The 21,942-nt window shown below is 43.7% G+C and overlaps 2 protein-coding genes across 6 annotated transcripts; one reads left to right on the top strand and one right to left on the bottom strand.

Annotated features, from left to right (window-relative positions):
• Positions 1–323: 323 nt before the first annotated feature.
• On the bottom strand, positions 324–21,091 carry LOC118211758 (6-phosphofructo-2-kinase/fructose-2,6-bisphosphatase 2-like). 5 transcript variants are annotated; one of them, XM_035389186.1, is made up of 17 exons: positions 20,779–21,091; positions 19,907–20,086; positions 17,511–17,636; positions 15,385–15,481; positions 10,049–10,115; positions 9,289–9,363; positions 8,868–8,924; positions 8,214–8,338; positions 7,196–7,403; positions 6,470–6,616; positions 5,990–6,094; positions 5,216–5,345; positions 4,785–4,847; positions 4,438–4,502; positions 2,281–2,466; positions 1,927–1,949; positions 324–520 (listed from the first exon to the last, which is right to left on the bottom strand). In XM_035389186.1, exons 2-17 carry the CDS (start codon positions 20,037–20,039, stop codon positions 451–453), a joined length of 1,677 nt encoding a protein of 558 aa, XP_035245077.1. In that variant the 5' UTR covers positions 20,040–20,086; positions 20,779–21,091; the 3' UTR covers positions 324–450. The 5 variants fall into 5 exon arrangements, with proteins under 5 accessions (XP_035245077.1, XP_035245076.1, XP_035245078.1 ...); XM_035389185.1 differs by having other exon boundaries at positions 19,907–20,071; positions 20,779–21,090; XM_035389187.1 differs by lacking the exon at positions 20,779–21,091 and adding an exon at positions 20,410–20,516.
• Positions 11,363–13,236, top strand: dusp29 (dual specificity phosphatase 29). Its single transcript, XM_035388475.1, has 3 exons — positions 11,363–11,544; positions 12,100–12,323; positions 12,909–13,236. The coding sequence occupies exons 1-3, from the start codon at positions 11,363–11,365 to the stop codon at positions 13,142–13,144; spliced, it is 642 nt and encodes a 213-aa protein (XP_035244366.1). The 3' UTR covers positions 13,145–13,236.
• Positions 21,092–21,942: the final 851 nt, after the last annotated feature.

Below are 21,942 nucleotides of genomic sequence, written 5' to 3'. Positions count from 1 at the left end.
TTATATGAATCATTACTCTACATCAATCAATGCAGTTTATGAGCAAACGTGGTTTACTCTGTTGTGCGTTGCCAGCTGTTTCAATCTAAAATGCCTAGAAAATGGATGGAGGACAGATCCAAAATGCAATGGATTCAGAGATAGTAGGTATGGGACAGAGGGGCAGGGTGGAATGGGGAGAAATAATTGTGTGTGTGCATGTTAATGCGTTCACCTGTGCGTGCGTGTGTGTGTGTGTGTGTGTGTGTTTGTGTGTGTGAGTGTGTTTATGGGTGTGTTCGTTTGTGTGAGTGTGCGTGTGTGTGTGCGTACGGTATGTACACGGGTGTGCGTTTGTGTGTGTGTGTGTGAGTGTGTGTGTGTGTGTATGGGTATGTTCATGTGCGTGTGAGGGCATGTGTGTATGTGTGTGCATGTGTGTATTCATGTGCGTGTGCGTGTTTTGGTCTTCTATTCAAAAGCAGACGTTGTCAGCAGCATCTTCTGGGCTGTCACAGTCGATTCCTTCACACAGGGATTCCTAGGAGAGAAGACGCAAGCGTCACTACGTCCCACGTGTCACACTGTGTCCTGCTAAACACCACAGGGGCCCCTAAACTCTGAGGCCTGCTAAACACCACAGGGGCCCCTAAACTCTGAGGCCTGCTAAACACCACAGGGGCCCCTAAACTCTGAGGCCTGCTAAACACCACAGGGGCCCCTAAACTCTGAGGGCTCCTAAACACCTCAGGGGCCCCTAAACTCTGAGGCCTGCTAAACACCACAGGGGCCCCTAAACTCTGAGGCCTGCTAAACACCACAGGGGCCCCTAAACTCTGAGGGGACTGGTGCTCGTCTGTGATCTGCGTGGTCTTTGGCCCCAGGACCCTAAACGGCCCGCTGAGTGGTCTGTGTTCTTAGGGATCTGTGATCTGAGCAGTCTGTGATTGCTGTAAATCGAAAGCTATCATTCAAATCAGCGAGGCCACAGCATTTGTTCATGTTTTATGAGAAGAGGAACAGTACAATAAAAATGGCTTCACTCACTGATGATCACTCAGCAGTAGTTTCTAGAATGCAATACATGCATGTTAGAAACACAAATCAGTGAGATTTGGATACATATGGTGTCTGTTTCTTCTTATGAGCATACATATACAGTACTTTCCTGTTTACATTCTCAATTAATAAAATTAGCCTTCCAAAAACAAGTGGCATATGCCTTAAGGAGTGTTAGTTAGTAAATGAGGTTGTTGAAGATAAAACAAACCTAAACAAATGCAAATCACTTATTGTACACAACTCAATAAAACAAAACATTGTTATTTAAATGAGTTTTTTTTGTTAGCATGAAGTTGCTGCTTTAAAAGTGATTTTTTTCCCCATCATGGTTTATCATGTGACCTTGTAAATGAAAAATCATATTTACAAAGTTATAACTTAATTATGACTTATAATGCAATAAAACATATCAAATCACATTAACAACTTGAACTACAAGCATTATACTTCTATTCTGCTTTGAATCAGTGCATGAATAGCCCATTATATTTATGTAATGCTTGACAGAAAATTTCCATTTGTGACAGAATAACATTAAAAGAAAATATCCACAATATAAGCACATTTTAAACATGGACAGAACTTTAAATAAATATCCATGGAAAAGTGGGTTTTGCACAAGATATTCCACCATTGAAACACAGAAAGGGAATATGCTGTCTGAATATGTATTTTTAGAGGCAGGAAGTGCTGATGTGATCTTTTAAATAAATAATTTGACATTATAAATAAGGAATTATAATTGTACACTTTGCCATTAAAATACATAATTAACAGTATCCCTTCTGTAGGGGCATATATCTTGTGCTGTTGTTCTTGGCGAGTTGAACATGAAATTACAGCCCATAGAAACTAAAGATATATTCTTCTAAAAAAAATACTTACAGACAGCCACTTCCTATATGAGGCTGTGAAGAGATACAGGAAAGCAGAAAGTGAAATGAGAGACAAAGAGAGAGAGAGAGAGAAAGGGAGGATGGGAAAAGTGAGAAGTGGAGCCAGTGTGTCACAGACAAGAGCAAAAAGGAGAGAAAGAAATGGAAGGAAAATATGAAGGGTTGGAAACACACTGCCAGGCAAGACAAGGTGTCAATGCAACAGGCAGGCTTGGAACACACAACATGACAGACGCATTGTACTAAATAATTAGGAATCGCATAAACATAAAGCATCGCTGAGATTCATTAAAAGCGACTGTAAGCAGGTGTCGTCAACGCCAGTGGTGCCGCCGACACTAACTTGACTGTGCTGCAGCAGCGCCCCCTCTGGGCCCTCGGGGAACAGCAGGTCCGACGGCGAAGGGGCGCGGGGGAGCCAGTTGCCGGCGCTGTAGAGTCGCGGCCGCTTGAACTGGTCGTGGCTGGACAGGGGGGTGTAGCTGTTGCGTCGGAGCAGGACGGGGGCGGAGTCATCCCGGGGTTTATTCTGGGCGGGGGGAGAGAGCGGAGAGGACCGGGACCGTTAGCGCGTAGCGGTCAGACAGGTCACACAGAGGTGTGGGTTCCGGACATTTTTTTAATTGCATCACGTAACCTGAGCCAAACGCAGCTGTGGGATGGGCGGGGGGGCGGGGGGGGGATCGAATTTGTCTATGCTCATAGTCACCCTAGACAGGACACATTCAGTACAGGGACTGAGGATGTAAGAGACAAGGCAGGCTACTGGGACATGGAGGGGCTTGATACATGGCACTGATTCATCAGATATACAACACTGATTCATTAGATATACAACACTGATTCATTAGATGAATCAACATGGAAGGGAATAAACAGAGTGGTGTTAAACAACAACAACAACAACAACAAACAACACACAAACACCCAACAACACAACAGACCACACACACAAATGAGTCATCAAGAGACTCCTTCGGTGCTTTGGCTAATGTGTTTCCTAAGTCATCATCTCACAAACAAAATCACAGGGACACAAGGAAAACCAGCAGAGGTGGAAAGTCTGGGGATCAGAAGGTAAAAGTCCTGCCATGTCTTTCTTCCATCCATGGACTCAGCCAGCTGATTACACTGATTAGTTCTACCTCCTGTGCTAATTAGCAAATCCAGGTGATTGGAACTAAATACTGGGGAATTTTACTTTCTGGACCTGGATTTTCCACGTGTGAAAAGCAGGAACCAGTTTGTTCTGAAATATGTGGTGAACTAAACTGTGCACAAACATGCACATGCACACAAACATGGGTCGAATTATTCACCACAAAAACTGCACTGCTACGGTTTCCATTCTGTTTGTGTTGAGCAGGAAACCCACCACTCCTGTTTAAAAATTGCCATGCGTTGAGTACTCCTTAGTAATCCACCTGAAAGCAGTCTACCTGAGAACACTGATTGGTAATTCCTTTCTAATTGGCTTGTGCACCTGCGGTGATACTGGAGCTTTGGGCATGTAACTTATAACACCCTTTCACTGAAGGAGGGCAGTTTCCTGATGTTTGAATATGTTGCCCTCATCTTAACTGAAATGTTGAATGCAGATCAATCCTGAATGTAGTTTCTTAATTCTGCAACACCTATGTTTTTAAACAAAATGGGATAAATAAGAGTGTAATCCATTTCTATTTTAAAATGTCTATTAGTGTTTTGCTGCCACAAATTAAGTACTGATTAATTGGCTACCTTAAATTAAAGGCTCGGATTAGCAGTTCCTCCCTAATTAGCTTCTACACCTGTGGTGATGCTGTAGATTTGGGTATATAAGACTGCCCATAGCACACAACATCATTTCATTAATGAAGATATGACTAAGAGGCTGAATATGTTAGCCACATTTGTATGTAGCTAGTAGTTCCTGAATTCTTTAGCTCTACAAACCTCTATTTTTTTTAAACCAAAGGGCAGAGATAAGGGTACAATCTAATTTTATTTAAAATGCCAAATTACTTTTTGGCTTTGGTGCCATAAGTTAAGTACTAAATAGCTTATATGAAAGTAGAGGGTCTGATTGGTAGTTCCTCTAAGTAGCCTGGACATCTGTGGCGATGCTGTTTATTTGGGTATATAAGACCACTACAGCATGTAACACTATTTCACTGAGGATGGTAAAATCCTAAAACATTTGGAAAAAGGAAAAACACATTTGAAAATAAGAACCTGGGAAAAGAGGCCGCTTTTGTAATGACCTCTTAAAGAATGCGTGTTCGTTAAACTAAATATACTCACTGGGTTAACTGTTCTACTGAGGTCTACTTGGTCAACACCATCAGAGCAGATGCTTGTTAGAATCATAACTTCACGGTACAGTCCTGTACATTGAACAACATGGGGTGTCCAAGCTCCTTTTTACCAGCTTCTTTTAGTTGTCAGTATGAATCTTATTGACCTGTTTCACAAATGCATAAAGACAGAATCAAACAGTCTATTGACTGAATGAACTTACCAATGGTCGATCGCGATGCGTGTTCACTGCCTCCACGTTCAAGTAGAACATCTCCACTTTACACCCTGTGGAAGGTGGTGAAATAAAATTGTGTGTGATCAGTGAAAAAGATCATTGTATTTAATAGACACAGCCTCATGTTACTTTTCTTAAGAGTATAATGGCAACATTCAATGGATAAATCTATCAGCAAACAAGTATGGCCAGATATAACAAGCATATATGAGGATAGATAGATAAATACACTATATTTACACAAGAATAATAATAATGAAATGAATCAAAAATGTATTACTTTGATCAGAACGCAAAGACATTGAGCCTAATGGTGTGGGTGTGGCTCTTACCATATGCCACTGGTGAGAGCTTGAGGACAGTGTGAAGGGGACACTTCAGGTACGGCAGGTCATCTGAAAGCAATAAAAAGCACAGGGCATCACATGACAGCCATTAGAGTTTATCAGGTGTGCCGTGGCAAATTTGAAATTCCACCACAATTGAACGTGTGTGTGTGTGTGTGTGTGACATTCTGTAACACTTTAGTGGTTAATGGTGTCCTGTGGAAATTTTTCATTATAAAAAGTGCCATTACAGGATACAATGTTATGTAACGTAATGTCACATAAGTACCCTGCTCAAGGGTACAACGGCAGTGTCCTACCCGGGAATTGAACCTGCAACCTTTAGGTTACAAGCCCAGTTCCATTACACTACACAGCCTCCCCAGTGTAACATGTAATGCAATGTAACATTACACAGCGTAACGTAATGGCTGTACCTGCGCTCTTGTCCAGGAAGTAGGCGAGCAGGCAGCGCATGACAGCCTGGTGGCAGATGACCAGCACGTTGCCCTGCCTCTCCAGCTCCATGATCACCGGCTCCAGCCGCTGCACCAGGTCCTGGTAGGACTACGGCGAGAGAGAGGGGACACTCTGAGCCACAGGCCCAGTGCTCTGCAGTATCTAGAGCCCTGTTACTCAAATCATCCTGGTAGGACTACGGAGAGAGAGAGGGGACACTCTGAGCCACAGGCCCAGTGCTCTGCAGCATCTAGAGCCCTGTTACAGAAATCGTGATCCGCAAGGGCTGAGAACTGCTGATCTTCTACCCTCCCTTTACCTGGGAGTTGGGTGTGAAGACAGTCTGGCCAATCAGTAGCACTAATTATTTCAGTTAATTACCTGGGAGAATAGAGCCCAAATCTGAGGGCTGTATTTGAGTATCCATGATCTCAACGCTGGACCTGAGAAACCAGTGTATATGCTGGTTTTTGTCATAGCCAATCTCTTGATCAATCTCCTTTTTCCTGGGATGTGAAAATGGGTCATTTTATTTTTAAGGACATACATAGTTATTTCTGGCATATTTGTGGCTTTAAGAGGCTAATTCGTCCTTTAATAGACCAAAAAAAAACGTCTAATTAAGTGTCAAATTAAGAACAATAAGCAGCTCATTGCAGTACAGAGCATAAACCAGCATACACAGTGGGTCCAGAGGACCAGGGTTGAGAAGCACTGATCCAGACCCTGGAGTCCCAAATTATCGGGCCTACCTCTCCCCCGGGGTAGCGGTAATGATACTTGTCCTGGTCCCGCAAGGCAAACTCCTCCGGGAATGTGTCCTGGATCATCTCGTAGGTCATCTCCTCGCAAACACCCTGAGACACACACACACACGCACGCACGCACACACACACACACACACACACACACACACACACAACAACAACAACAAGCCAAATGTTCAGTGTTTACGACAATCAACCAAAAATACATACCAATCTTTTTCTATAAGAAAAACATTTAGAGTCAGGAGCCTAACCTACCCATAAATGACAAACCTGGAGCTGAGTTTAAACAGTCTTCTAGCACGAATACTTCTGATATCAAACAATGTGTAAATAGTCCCTTTCTTTAATTGCAAAGCAGTCATATGAATATGGATTTGTGTGTACACACGCGCTCAGCTCCTCAGAACCGACAGGAGTGAGAGGTCAGGGTGGGAGGGTCAAAGGTGAGGGGTCGGTACTGACAGCGTCGATCTCGTTGAGGATCTTCCACTGCTCATAGGGCACGCCCAGCTCCTCTGCCGTCTGAATGGTCCTCCTCAGCTGGCTGGTCCACACCTTCAGGTCCAGCAGCTTCTGCTCCTCTATAAAACCCTGGAGTGCATGCGCAAACTGGCCCAGAGAGAGGGCAAGAGAGAAGGAGAGAGAGAAGGATAGACATCAGGGGGAGAGACTAGGGGTGGGGGGAGAGAAGCTAAATTATCCGCTCTTCCTGACACACCCACTCACCCCCGAGCTTTTTATAGCCTGAGTTAAATATTAAAAATGCCATACCCTCATTACAGCCTCGAGTTTGGTGTTCATCTTCGTGTCCTTGCCTTGTAATGACCCTGAGCGCGGTCACATGACCAGTTTCTTATAGTAACAGAGCGAAGGTGCGCTAAGCATTCCTTTGTCCTCATCTGTAAATAACCCTTAACGGTGCAGCCCATTCTCTAGAACAGGGTGTATAGTGTGTCACCTTATTACATGAGTTACGGCCCACTGCAGTAAGCCAAGGGGGAGAGAGAGAGATGAAGAGGAAGTGGAAGAGGGAGGGCTTTTGCCTCCAAGAGAGCCCTCCCAACACACACACACACACACACACATACGCACGCACGCACGCACCGCACACACACACACACACGCACACACACACACACACACACACACGCACACACACACACCCATGCTGATCTCTGGGAGCCGTACCTGTCTCCCGCGGTGCGACAGCTCAGAGTCTCCGCCAATGCGGCTCTGCAGGTTGTGCTCGCTCTCGCCATGGCGACACAGGTAGATGGAGTGAGAGTGCACGTGGATGTTCATCAGGTAGTACACGATCTTGCTCTGGATGTAGTCCTGCACGCGGTTCACCAGGAACCTCTGGCCCACGTTAATCAGTTTGAGGAAGGACATGTCCCTGACGGCGAGAAGAGAATGTTATTTTGTTGAGGACATTACATTACATTACAGGCATTTAGCAGACACAGCTTTTTACATACCATTTACACTGCATCCATGTATACAGCTGGATGTATACCGAAGCAATGCAGGTTAAGCACCTTGCTCAAGGGTACAACGGCAGTGTCTTACCCGGGATTCAAACCTGTGACCTCTAGGTCACCTCTAGTGACCAACGTCATTCCCATTCTACTACACTGTCGCCGAGGGGTGGGTGTCCTTACTAATTATAACTGGGTGTTTATCGGATATGTATACTACACCTATTCCTAAAAAAGACCTACACTCGCAAGTAACATTCTTCTTACTGTTTTTGAACCTACTGTTATTTTACTGACGTCTCATCTGTAGTGCACAATTACTTGTATGAGCTCAGAAAGATTCAATACAGTCTATTTACAGGGCCCTAGAAAGTCTTTTCAAAGTCAAACTTTTGGGCTCTGAAATTAATCTGAACAGTCCTGATTTGTGGTAGTTTTTATTTAGACTTAATCGGCTCCTAAATCTAATGTCATCAGGCAGATAGTGTTGTTAAAAATGTGGCCTTGCAGAAACAGTCAAACCCCCAGCACTGCCACCACCTAGTGGCTGACTCTGATACTACAAATTAAAACAGGAAATAGACTATCACCATGAAAGGAGATAAAAGTGAAACATATTATAAAATATACACTGTCCCTCACTGCACATACATTAGGCAAAAATAAAAATACACTTTCACAAGAGGTGTATAAAAGTAAATTTTATAGAACAAACAGGTTTTTCTTACTTATCATATTCATCAGGATCCAGTGGCTGGTATGTGACCTTATAGCACTCAATTCTTTTCAGGAAGTCATCCATTACCCTTTCTCTGTGTCTCTCTGGGTAATCTGGACTGGACACCTTCACTTCCTGTTTTACACATGCAAAAAGATCACAGATAAGCAGGCTGCATTTTTATGGGACTAAAACTGTTTTCTTCACCGACTGCAGTTAGTCACGATTTTCCACAGCATGTAGGCTGCCATGACATTGCTCAGATCAAAAATATCCCAGATGACTTATGAGCAAAGACACCTCCGCCTGAATGTAGTCTAAATAATTCCATCATTATTAAAATTCACATTATAAGACTTTCACCACTGCAAATAAAAAAACAACAGAAACCCACCACTGTTAACCAGAGACAAAATCTTGCATTGTGAAATTGTATCAATCATGTTCAAACAATCTTGTTCTGTTACCTGTCCATATATTTTTGTCCATATTTACTTTAAAATGGACACGAAGGGCTATGAAATGTAAAAGCTGAGCTCCAGAAAGCACAGCTGCAGTAGCATTATCTGAAGGTGAATGTTGTTCACTCACACGTATCGCTCAGTAATACCCCTTAGACTGAGAGACAGCTGAAGTACAGTAGGCCCTGTATATCAGAACTTACCAGAATGTTGGCTGCAATGACTTCTGGGTCGTCACACACGGACTCCACGAAGAAGACCTGAAGAAGAAGGCCCGAGCAGTTAAGGATGACTTTTTTCCACTTCACAGATGGGTATTAGAAAAAGAATGGAACAAGCAACCAGGAACCCGGATTTAAGAGAGCCAGCCTGACTCCTGCTCTAAAACTGAAAATGGACACCATAGACAGACATGTACAAAATATATCAGCTTCAATGTCCTTCCTGTTTGCAAAAGATATATTATTTTTTAAAATAAAGAATAAGCACAAACTGAAATTTTGCTTCATATATAGGGCGCTGAGATAGATAGCAGAACTTTCAGCAAGTTGCACTTATTTGACTTTAAGCCGCTTCACATGATATTTATAAAAGAAAGAGTGGAAGACGTGTATAGATGCACACCTTGTAGGCGTTCTCCTTTGCAAAGTCCAGAATGAGGTCTCTTCTCTCCCTTGTCGTGTTTGTAGCATCAAACACCTGAAAAGAAACAAACACAAGAGCCTCCTCAGGTCATCTCAAAAGAGGAAATTAAAGCACTTCAAAGGTGCAAAACTGATTATTCCTTTAGAAAAAAATTAGAACAAAGTCTTAGTTATCTGGTGCTTTAGAAGAGTTTGTGCTCTATGTATTTGGTTGTGGGCATGCAAACCAGAAAAGTTAGATTTCTGAGTGAAACAGATTACAGGGAAAGATTTAAAAAAAAAAAAAAAGAAATATGTTCATAAATATAAGGGCAAAAAAATAGGCTGTGGATTAATGATCGTGACAAAAGAATCAGGTGACAAGCTATCAAAAAATATTTGAATTTGATGTCCTTAGTCGAATAAACACATACAGAGAAGATTTAACATATATGATGAATATTTAACTTTAAATATTGTGTTCTCATTGCTGTTGGAGAAGTATACAGTTACAATATCGCCAAGGGCAAGTCTGGCCACCTCTGGAATCTCTTTAGGCGAGGAGTCCTACGCCAGGCACAGAAACAGTCCACACTCCAGGGCTGTTCTGGCTGCAGTTTGACTTCTGTATGTGTACCACAGATCTGCGGGTGAGCGCTTGTGGGTTCTTGGGGGCAGAAGCTGGAGCTGGTTTGACAGTGGCGGATGTGAATATTGGCGGATGTGAATATCGGCGGATGTGGAAGAGAATGGAGCCTTACCGCGATTTGGCCTCCTTCTTCATTCAAGTACAACTTCACATCCTGTAGAGCGACCAGGGCACACTGTCTGTGGGAACACAGGCAAGGGGAGCACAGGGGGAAAAGGAATGATTACAATATTTATTCAGGCATGAAAAACCATTTTAATATGGGAGTATATATTTTAATGTCATATGCGCTTTGGTGAGACATGTGGTGCAGTCCATAGGACGGCCGAGTCTTGAGCCACTGAGCAATATACCAATCCCCACAGCTCTTCAACTGGACGCACAGCTGCATGAATCCAGTTCAAACTGAAGCTTAGATTTGGAACTGGGTGTTACCAGCAGATGAGGCCAAAATCTGTGCTGGCTTTGGCAGTGGAAGGAGGAAGCTTACGTTGAAAAGGATGTCATACTTCTGGTAAAACAGGGCGGTGGATCCTTTGATATTATCAGCCTGCTTAACATCCACTGGTGGCGCTCTTGTTAAGGCCAATTCATTCCGTCAATAATCCCTACCCCAATCAGGAAGGATGACCATAGCCGCAAACAAAATCGATCAAAACTATGATGCTAATATTCCTCAAAATCAACCAATTGTTTTCAAATTTACTGTTATATTTAAACTTAAATTGAGATAACTGTTGCTTTATATGTGTGTGTGTGTGTGTGTGTGTGTGCATGTGTGAATAAACTGCCATCATTATCATGATACTATATATATATATATGTATTTTTATATATATATATATATATATATATATATATATATATATATATATATATATATATATATATATATATATATATAAATAGAGAACAGTCAGTAGAAGTCACTTTGGGGCTTCAGACTATACACGTGTAAATAAACATGTGGGGGTGTGTTTGTGGGTTGCCTCGGTGACAGTTTCTGGGCTGCCCGGGTGACACCTTGCTAAGGTCAGAAGTCCGTGGTACAGAGGCCCTAAAAATACCCTGTAAATCTGATGCCTGTTATAGAGCAGGGGCACACACAGCACCGCCGCTCCTCTCTGCTAATCAACAGGAGGAAGTGAGGATTCTGCATTATGAGGAAGTAATTATGGTTTATCACTGGAATGTCAGGAGCTTTATTTCTGTCAATACATAGTTAAAATTACGCAATCTCAACCGGAAACTACCTTGCGTCTGATGACATTTCCAAGTTACGCCACTAAATCTTGAGTGAGCGAATCATTTTTTTTTTTTTTTTCCTTTTTTTTTTAAACTTCCCCTCATGGGAAGCGCACCAGGAGAGTTCCTTCGGGAATGAAATGTCATGGAAAGCCCCCCGGATCGACTGACCGCTGAGGACATGGCTTCTTCACAGAGCTCAAAGGCGTCCGATAGGCGGAACGTTTCCACGGCGATGGCGGAGGACGAGGAGGACGCGTACTCGACGCCGAGCGCGTGCGAGCTGGAGAGGCTCCTCTGCCGCGGCGGTGTGGCGTACACGCGCGTCAACGAGGTCTGGCCCAACGTCTACATCGGCGACGAGTAAGTGAGAGGGTCTCTGGGGAGGCCAGGACTGTCCTGGGCTGACAAATGCCAGGGAATATGGCTTATATAAAAAAAAAAAAAAAAAAAAACAGGGTTACAATTTGGTTACTCTTTGTGTTGGATAGGATATTTGAGTTCCTCTTGAGGGGGGGCTTGTAGGGCAGGGGTTAGAGGTTGGGGGGGTTGTTACCATAAGGTTGCCGGTTTAAAATAACAGAGCAGGAGAGGAGAGCTGGTGTCTTTTCCGTAGTCCTGCTGTAATGCGAAGACTTGGAAAATACTGGGAGTAGACAGTCAAACCTTTGACATCTGTCACAAATCCTGCCAAATTTAGACACACCTTGGTCAGCTTCTGGACCGAAAGAAACATTATTTATTTCAGTCAACTAAATTACGTAACTGGTTGTATTTTCTAAAATACGGCTGTAGTTACTGAGTGAGAACGCATTTGTAGTTCAGAGGATTAAAAAAAAAAACCAATGCAATTTCTGCAATGCGGATTTACTCGCTTACTGAAAATGATCCGCCGGCAGTAATTAGCCTGTGGTGCAGGATGACGGCGCGGAAACGGTTCCAGCTGCAGACGATGGGCGTGACCCACGTGCTGAACGCCGCGGAGGGAACGCTGAACAGCGTGGACACGGGCCCCGCCTACTACCAGGACGTCAACATCGAGTACTACGGCGTCGAGGCCGACGACGTCCCCACCTTCGACCTCAGCCCGTTCTTCTACCCCGCGGCCGAATACATCCACGACGTCCTCAGCAGACCGGAGAGTGAGTCCAGTCCTGGACGTTCCTTTTTTTTTTTTTAAACGCATTTTAAAAGGCAACTGTGAGCTACGATGAGGAGTGGAGGAGGGAGGGAAACATTATATGTAGCCATGAGATTGCAGGTTCAAATCCATGGCAAACCTTCTTTTAAAGGTTTAAAAGGTTTAAAGGTTTTTTAAAGCTTAAGTGGCTGTGTAAATGGATCGTTTGTATTAATTAAACCACAAAAGCTGCCAAAGATGGGAGTATAAAGCAATTTGAAAATTCAAAACAAGTCTAAAATGTATAACATCTCCATGCGCTGTATGAACAATAAATTCAGACACTTTTTTCCTCAATACATATGGCCCCATTGTCAGTCTCACTGACGTTTACCATCTCTGAAATACGTCAACAACAAAAGTTAAAACTCCAGGGGCCAGTTTGAAGGACACAGATTGAGCTTAGTCCTGGACTAAATCGAGTTTTGGACGTCTGGAAGGAGAATCTCCATTCAAAATTGAATTTAGTCAGGAACTGAAATCTGTGTCTGTGAAAGTGTCCTCAGGACATCTGAGCTGGTGCAATCCTCCTTCCCGTTTTCTACAGACAAGCTGCTGGTTCACTGTGTCATGGGCAGGAGTCGGTCTGCGACCCTCTTCCTGGCCTACCTCATGATCTACCATCACATGACCCTCGTGGAGGCCATCGAACAGGTGAAGCGTCGCAGACGCATCATACCGAACTGGGGGTTCCTGAAACAGCTCAGGCAGCTGGACGGGCAGCTCCAAGAACAGAGGCAGAGCTCCAGCAACGAAGACAGCGGCGACATGCCGAAAGACTGAAAAAACTATCCAGCAGAAGCAGGAATTGTACTTATGTGCCTTTGGGTCATCCGGGGCTCGTATTTAGATGTATATTTGAGATGTATATTTTGAAGTGCCAGCTGAAATCAACTGCTGTACATGTACAGTGCTGGAATAATTTCAGTCACGTCAATGTAAACATTTTACAGCAAAGTGCATGTCGAATATAATCACTGATCATTTGCTTACTGCTTGAACTAATTAATTTATTAGACACAGGTAGCTCTGTATCTAAATCATACTGATGTACTGTACATGATATAATAAAGCAAGGCCTTTTGACTGAAAGCAAACTTTAGAAAGGCTATGAGGTTAGATTTAAGCGTATTGTAGTTGCCTTTAAATTTGTGTTGTCAATTTTCCATTAAAAATATTTTTGCCATTCTCCTGATGTTCACAAATCTAAAATCAAATTTTCATACATAATCTTTCCCCTACCCCATTTCCAAAACATAGTCAGTTCAGAATAAACATCCTTTTTTATTCTGAACAAACATTGCAAACATTTTTAAACTTATTCCTGGGCAGACTACTGTTAGGTTTCTGGATTCCAGTTTAAGTCATTCTTTCAGAAAACAAGAAATAATATATCACCTCTCAGGCCTCTGTGTGATTTTAATCGCAAGGTGTGCTGGACTGGTATTTCTCTCAAGTAAATTAATTGGCCATTACTTTCAATACACTGTGTGTAAATTCCATATGTGGTAAGGCTGAACTGCAACAGTTGGCCTGCCTCCAAAGCTATTTTGAGCATTAAACAGTGAAGGCAAGTCAAAATGTGAAGAGAAACAGCCGTGAGAGAGAGGTGAAGGAAGAAGATTCCTCTTCCTGTTCAACCGCCATAGAGCTCACCATAGGGGCCGAAGACCAATGGCTCAAATTACACTTAGCGACAATAACCCAGAGACCAAGAACATGACTGAAAACACTGCAGAAAATCCTCTCAGATTACAGCAAATAAATATCCAGCTCTGAGCCGAACAACTACAGTATTTCAACAGCTGTCAATGGCAACCACGAGAAGAATCGTTAGCAACCATGCAGAGGTAATTATGGGTCTCAGTGCTAAAACTGGTTTCCCCTCCAAATGTGGGTCAGCACCCTATTATTAGACTTGTGGATTTATCTCTATAAAAGTGTGCATAACAGACGCCTGACGGTCAGACCCTCTGTTGCTGCTCCGATGACATTGCATTACATTACATTACATTTATTTAGCAGACGCTTTCATCCAAAGCGACGTACAAAAAGTGCATTTCATGGTCATTGGAACACATTGGAACACATACAAAACACAGGTTCGATAAGGTACAATACAGCTATTTATAGCCCAGAACACAGTTCAGTTGAACGCAGTGAACATTATTCTGACCTAACTTACGCCAAGTCAAACTGGGGGGAAGAACAAGCTGCAATATCAGGACAGAAATACAAATTACAGTAAGATGCCAAATTATGTCCTGAGTCAGAAAAAAGGGACAGAAGAACAGAAGGCGTGACAGTGTGTGGCAATAGACCGCCAGCAAGCCGCTCACTGCAGCCAAGAGCTACAGGACCTGGTGTTTAGTGTAAGCACTTTGAAATAATCTTTACTTCATACCTCATTTCAGGGGTGGTTTATGTATTAATAATAATACATAAATATGTACTACCGCTAGTGTTTCAAATTATTTTGAAATTGTACCAAATATTTAAATAGTTTTGAAATTGCATCAGGCGTACGTCCAGCAGAGAATGAGTTATTAAAGTGTGTCATCAATGCGATGAAAAAATATTGCGTCCATATTTTATCACGTTGGGGTTTTCTACACAAATGAAAAATTCTCATCCAGCTCCATAAACTGTAAATGTCTCATCTCGGAATGACTAATACAGCTGGCTCAAAGCTTCGTGCATATGCTGTGTTTCTGTAAAATACATTTATTTGAAGATGAAATCTGTCAGCGTGACACCGGCAATGTGAAAAGAGGAATTATAATTTTAAGAAGGGGAATTGCCGTATTAAACATTGCCGCATTTAGAAAATGGTACATAAAACTACCTTCATAAGGACATTACAAACCTATATACTGATGGTAAAATGAGTGAAATTAAAAACAATGATAAAACAATAAGCCATGGATGGGTCCCCAGTGGGGGGGGGGGATCCCCAGTGGGTGGGTGGGTTGGGGGGGGGGGATGACGAGGAGCGGGGGGGGGGAATCACCAGCAGAACTCACTTCCTTATTTTCATGGCCTCCGCGTTGTCGTGACGGAAGAAGTCGTAGGACTTGTATGACTTGACGGCCTCCCGCCGGTACACGCCCAGGTTAAACACTGCAGGAATGAGGAGGGGGGGGGGGGGGGGGGGGGGGTTAGAGGCGGTATCATCAGAGCTCCAGGTGCAGCGGGGGGGGGGGCGGGGCGGGGGCGGGGCGCCGTTCCCGCGCGGCGGTATTGACACACGCTACGCGTGAAATCAGGACTGCGCCAGTGCTGACTGCAGCCAGCGTTTCCGCAGAACGCAACGCCATGAGGGGAGGGTTTCAGCAGGGTGAGGTTCCCCCTCCTTTAGGACAAGGAGAGCACTCAACAGCCCTGCACCAACACCTGTTCACCTCATCAATGACACAGCACAGCTTCATTTTAACGTTTCGTTTCATTTCCTGATTTAGCGTAGTCCAAAATGTATTTTACTCTTTGGTGTGTTAGTTCTAAGTAATTCATGGATGAAAATTCTTACGAGAATTAATTTGTAATAATAGTAATGTCATTTAGGAATCTCTCAAAGCTATTTCTGTCATTTTATCTTAATGTGTTCTATGCCAATTGTTCATTTAACGTCTAGTATGTCGGCTACTTCATCTGAAGTTCCCCTAGGAAAAATAACGTTATTCTATTCTATTATATTCTATTCTGTTCTATGAAATGCTATTCTATTTTATTCTATTGTGCAGTCATTGCAGTTTCGACCGGCCGTTCTAGAACAGACTGAGTAATATGAAATGAAAGCCCGCGAGTGGAAACATCGCGTGACGTGGCGTTTGTGCGTCGGGCCCGGTGCTCTTATCTGTCTCCTTGCTGATATCCTGTTCCAGCCCTGGGGCGCGGTTCACTACCTTTATTCATTCGCCAGGCCTCACACACCCAGATGACCTACGAAAGCACCGACACACAGCACTGACACAAATGCACTGACACACAGCACTGACACAACACCGACACACAGCACTGACACAAATGCACTGACACACAGCACTGACACAGCACCGACACAGCACCGACACACAGCACTGACACAGCACTAACGCACAGCACTGACACAGCAGCCCTGACACACAGCACTGACACAGCACCGACACACAGCACTGACACACAGCACTGACACAGCACTGACACACAGCACTGACACAACTGCACTGACACACAGCACTGACACAGCACCGACACACATCACTGACACAGCACTGACACACAGTACTGACAGCAGCACTGACACAGCACTGACACACACCACTGACACGCAGCACTGACACACATCACTGACACGCAGCACTGACACACAGTGGAACTGTGAGCGTGCGTAGCTCCATGCTAATGGAAGATGAGGGAGGTCCTGTTGAGTTTGTTTTGGGGAAAACAAACGGACTGTGAATTCATGTTTGTTTGGTTTTCGTTTTTTTAAGGGGTCGTGGGATTTAGTTGGAACGGTTTTTCATTTAATCTTCGGTTTTATTAAAATTCCATCAGTTTCATTTATTTTTATTCAAAGTGAATTTATGCAGGGGGGAAAACACTACTGGAAGAGTGCTTCAACAGTTTGAATGGTTCTGGATTTATTACTCTGGTGCTGATTGCCCCTCTGAGGCTGAACAGAAGTGAAGCGCCTGTGATTCTGTGTCTGGATTAGTTTCCTATCTGAAGGCAGCGAGAAAATAAGAACCATTCCAGTCCCTCAGTCCTGTAGCTACCAACTTCAAATTTGGATTTTTTCTTTAGCCATTTTACCCTAGCAAGCCTTTTACCCCAGCACTGTTACTGTGTGGTCTTCTTCATTAAAATTTAGGGGAAAAAAAAAACTTTTTGGGGTTTCTCACCAATAATCCAGCATCTGAATACTGACCCAAGAAAATGATAATCAAATTCATGACATACTGGTATGAAACTGTGAAAAATAAGTTTGTACTAATAAATTTGAACGTGTCATTTATAAGACTTAATTTCTTAAGTCATAAAATTAGTCTATGAACAGACACCCATTGTTCCAAAAGACCTGTGTCCCAAGGCTCCAGCTATGACTGATATATATAGTTATAATTAGCTATATAAATAACCATACATGATTAGCAATTAGCATCCGACTCACCTTTGGTTGGCACTCCTATCCAGTTGAGGTATCGAGTCAGTTTTTTAGACATGTAGGTCTTCCCCCTGGCAGGAAGTCCGATCATCACAATCACGGTCGGGGAGTTTGTCATGTAGGACGCCCAGGCTGTAGGAACACACAGACAGACAGTCAACGCACACACACACACACACACACACCGTCATCAGAAGCTCGTCTGAATTACCGTTCCAGCCTGCCCATCTGTGCTCCGGTACAAGCCCAAAAATGGCAGGCGCATGGAATTATCCACATCCTGCCAAATACGTTCCCCCCGAATATGTGCCAAATATGTGGAAGGGGGATTTCACAGAGGATTACGGAGCTATCTTCAGGGTGCTTTGTGCTTCGTTTGGAAACGCCGCTCAGACCCGAGCAACACACCCGGGCCCCAGGATTAGTGCTGATCGAGCATCAAAACCGCCTGTAATGTTCAGCGGTAGTGCGGTGATCATGGAGTGGGCTCATGACCAGGAAACGGCTGTTTCCAGACAGCAGAAGAGCAGTGCAGCATTAGCCCCGAGCAAGACGCTTAACCTGGGCTGGTTCTAGACATACAGCATCCAGCTCTTCAAAGAGACACCGTATAAAGAACAGAAAACGTGTTCTGGATGAGAAGATCAAGACATTTTTTTTTAAAAAAAGGACAACATAATTTCTCAAGATTCTTGTTTAACTGGAAGTTAGGTGCTGTGCATGTTGAAAGTCTGTAGTTTCCTCAGTGAACGATATTCATAACAACATAACGTAACATAACATAATGTAACAAAACATAACACAACACAACACAGCACAGTACAAGACAACATGGCACAACACAACACAACATAACATAAAACATAACATAACATAACATAAGAACATAGCATAAGAAAACATAACGCAACATAAAATAACATAACATAATGACCAGAACAGGCTATTCAGCCCAAAAATGCTTGCCATTTTTCTGACTAAATTGTACCTAGTGCTCTGATTACCAACAGACTAGATAGTATCTATTCGCCATTATTCTTCTTCCATAGTGCAAATGGAAAGATGAAACATCTTATTAAGAAAAAACTTTTTTAAAAACTTTGTGGCACATAATTACACATAAGACCTAACATCGGATAAATCATCTCGTAATTACGATGGAAAAGCATCTTTGGCACTGGGAGCTCAGCTGAAGGGAGCTGAGCAGGCAGAGACGGCTGATCCCTGATTTGGGCGTGCCAGATCAGAGTGGTCACGTGACAGGCCTCCCCCCCTCCCGCGCCTATCCTGAGCTGGGACCGGCCTGGAATCTCAGCTGTCCCGAAACGCGGTCACCTCACGCGGACACTTTCTGTCACACGGCCTCCACGTGGTCCTTCCCCACCGGGCTGTGACTGCCAGCTGTACGTTACCCAGCACAGCCAATGGCAGCACAGCGGCATACGTTACCCAGCACAGCCAATGGCAGCACAGCGGCATACGTTACCCAGCACAGCCAATGGCAGCACAGCGGCATACGTTACCCAGCACAGCCAATGGCAGCACAGCGGCATACGTTACCCAGCACAGCCAATGGCAGCACAGCGGCATACGTCACCCAGCACAGCCAATGGCAGCACAGCGGCATACGTTACCCAGCACAGCCAATGGCAGCACAGCGGCATACGTTGCCCTGCACAGCCAATGGCAGCACAGCGGCATACGTTGCCCTGCACAGCCAATGGCAGCACAGCGGCATACGTTACCCAGCACAGCCAATGGCAGCACAGCGGCGTACGTTACCAGCACAGCCAATGGCAGCACAGCGGCGTACATTACCCAGCACAGCCAATGGCAGCACAGCGGCGTATGTTACCCAGCAGTGTACGTTACCCAGCACAGCCAATGGCAGCACAGCGGCATACGTTACCCAGCACAGCCAATGGCAGCACAGCGGCATACATTACCGAGCACAGCCAATGGCAGCACAGCGGTGTATGTTACCCAGCAGTGTACGTTACCCAGCAGTGTACATTACCCAGCACAGCCAATGGCAGCCCAGCGGTGTACGTTACCCAGGCATTTTTATTAGTATTTTTTTAGTTGGTTTAACCCTTTTGTTCTATCAGTCAAGAGTGGCAGCCTTTCACGGTGTCCTCACTGCAAATGATCTCATTCAGCACACAAAAGGTGAACGACATCACAGACTGGGACATTATTTTGTGATTTATTAAAGACCATAACCTTCACTTATTACCCTCCCAACGGTTATGATCATCTGGTCCTGAAAAGCCTGCCACTATGACGTGGTGGGCATCAGCAGGTCAGTGCAGACGGAGATTGCTCGGAATTGGCAATCAGCCCGGATCTAATATCATTGCACAGGGTGCACGCAGTACCAAGGGACTGCCGTTAATACTCACAGCACTTCTTTTCGTTGATTCTGGGTTCCATTTTCTTGTTTTCGGCAGGGTTCATCAGAGCGGTTTCTCTGGGCGGGCCCGTATCCACGGCAGCAGTCCGACAGTTCTGAACGAGCAGCGCAGGTTCGGCCATTCAGAAGATCCAACAGGACAGCGTCTTCATTTCTGCGATAATAAGAACTGACAAGTGTCCGTGCCTCAAGCTTTTTGTGACTCTCTCCCTTATTTAGTAAAAGAAAAACAAAATAACTGCATGACATAAATGGAATTTCCTAAAAGCTGCATCATGTGCTTATTGAAGGCATGTGGATACATAAAAGCGCATAAATGGTTAGCCTTCTATCTACTGTATCAATCTATCTTCTTACATAGTACCGGTTCAATTGCGCATATCACAGTAACACATGCGGGTCTGTGTCCGCATGTTTCTACCGCTTCACTGAGCGGCTCGCCGTCATGCTACCTCGTTCCGAAAAATTATCACTTTGAAAAATGTTACCTACACATTATGAAGCGTTTTCAAGTTATTAACCGCGAAATCGAACTGCAGGCTACCAAGGCCGCCTGCAGCTCCACGGAGGTGTACCGACCGTGTGATGTCATGACAACAAAGGCTAATACAGAGCCCTTATAATAGGATGAACCTGAGGCGGTCGCCTGAACGAAATTTTCCAGATGACATTTCAGACAAGATTATCTCCAAACCCCCCCACCCCCCCAGTCCCTTCTAGTGATCAAGCCACCTTCCCCGAATAGATCGCGGGTGAAAGATGAATCATATTCCAAGCCGACTTCCACAGCTACAGAATAATAATAATAATAATAATAATAATAATAATAATAATCGTTTAAAATGTACAGGCTATACATACCTGCTGTGAGACGCGAGAGAAGGACATTCCGTAGATTATTTTTACGTAGAAATGCAGCCAAGACAATAGCACTGTATATATTTCCGACCTTACTGTCTGTGCTATTTTTTCCAAACTCAGTAGCTTACACGAGACAGTCGTCTCCCGGTGAAGCTCGTACTTCAGCACCTGTCTCGCCAAGATGTAAAATATCAGTGATGTATCGACGCGCAGGTAATTCAGTTACTATGGCAAGCAGGCAGAATAGACTCGTCTCGGCTATTGATGACCTTCCGAAGCAACATTCGCCGGGCACATGAGGGGAAGGTGTGTGCCTACGTCACTATTTATTTACCGTAATTATAGTAATACAAACACTTGTTCAAGGTTAATGCGCTATAAAGATGGGTTGATTTATTGAGCAAGTTCTAAAAAAAAAGCAACAAAACCCCACTGACCCTTTTTCATTTATTTCCTACTTCAAATTGGTCTAATGAATTGGAAAAACGTGTTATCATACGCATTTTCCTTCATATTTTCGAGAAGGATAAAGTTTTAGTCTTACCGAAGATATTTTTTATGAACTTGATTTTTACAATATTGATACGTAATAAAGTTGCCATGTTATCGTGGATGTGTAAGGACAGCACACAGTATGTACCCTGGCCAGATCAAACCCCTGAGCTAATCTATAAAGCCCGGAAGACAACCTGCCTTTCTCAACTTCAACTTTAATTCCATATTACATGTTACAATTGTTACAGTAAAGATTGCTAACATGGTACTTATAAATTGTAATTCTAACATTTACTCCTATACTTTAATCGTATTGTGGTTTTATTTAAACTTTCAAGGTCAGAGACCAGGGACTACACTATGGATCTAGTTTTAGAGTCTCTGCTCCCACCTAGTGGTGATAATGCACGACCAGTTCACCGTTATTCATCTTGGCCATTTAATTTTGTTCATAAATTCACGGAAAATGCCAATTTCCAGATTCTCGCCGTTCCTTCTCGACAGCAGTGTGTCAACAAAAAGGAAAAGTAAACGGCACCAAACTTTGTACAGTGTTTTGGCAATACACAATTGTTAGTACTTCCAGATATGGCCACGCATTAACAAAAGGTAGCTGACACATGATTGTATGGTTCCTTTAAACAATAACAGCAGGGAAAAGCCTTACTT

The sequence above is a fragment of the Anguilla anguilla genome, chromosome 13 (assembly GCF_013347855.1).
Source record: "Anguilla anguilla isolate fAngAng1 chromosome 13, fAngAng1.pri, whole genome shotgun sequence".
In the NCBI taxonomy this organism is placed as follows: domain Eukaryota; kingdom Metazoa; phylum Chordata; class Actinopteri; order Anguilliformes; family Anguillidae; genus Anguilla; species Anguilla anguilla.
Note: the sequence above shows the minus strand (reverse complement) of the source record. Positions and strands in the feature narration are given on the sequence as shown.

What these genes read in the sequence shown, in the direction of transcription:
- dusp29 (XM_035388475.1), top strand. Translation starts at nt 11,363, where the DNA reads ATGGCTTCTTCACAGAGCTCAAAGGCGTCCGATAGGCGGAACGTTTCC. An exon ending in AACGTCTACATCGGCGACGA is followed by an intron (nt 11,545 to 12,099) that starts GTAAGTGAGAGG and finishes CCTGTGGTGCAG; the next exon opens with GATGACGGCGCGGAAACGGT. An exon ending in CGTCCTCAGCAGACCGGAGA is followed by an intron (nt 12,324 to 12,908) that starts GTGAGTCCAGTC and finishes CGTTTTCTACAG; the next exon opens with ACAAGCTGCTGGTTCACTGT.
- LOC118211758 (XM_035389186.1), bottom strand. Translation starts at nt 20,039, where the DNA reads ATGGCCGAACCTGCGCTGCTCGTTCAGAACTGTCGGACTGCTGCCGTG. An exon ending in GAGGCCATGAAAATAAGGAA is followed by an intron (nt 10,116 to 15,384) that starts GTGAGTTCTGCT and finishes GTGTTCCCACAG; the next exon opens with ACAGTGTGCCCTGGTCGCTC. An exon ending in GATCCTGATGAATATGATAA is followed by an intron (nt 7,404 to 8,213) that starts GTAAGAAAAACC and finishes TCTCGCCGTCAG; the next exon opens with GGACATGTCCTTCCTCAAAC.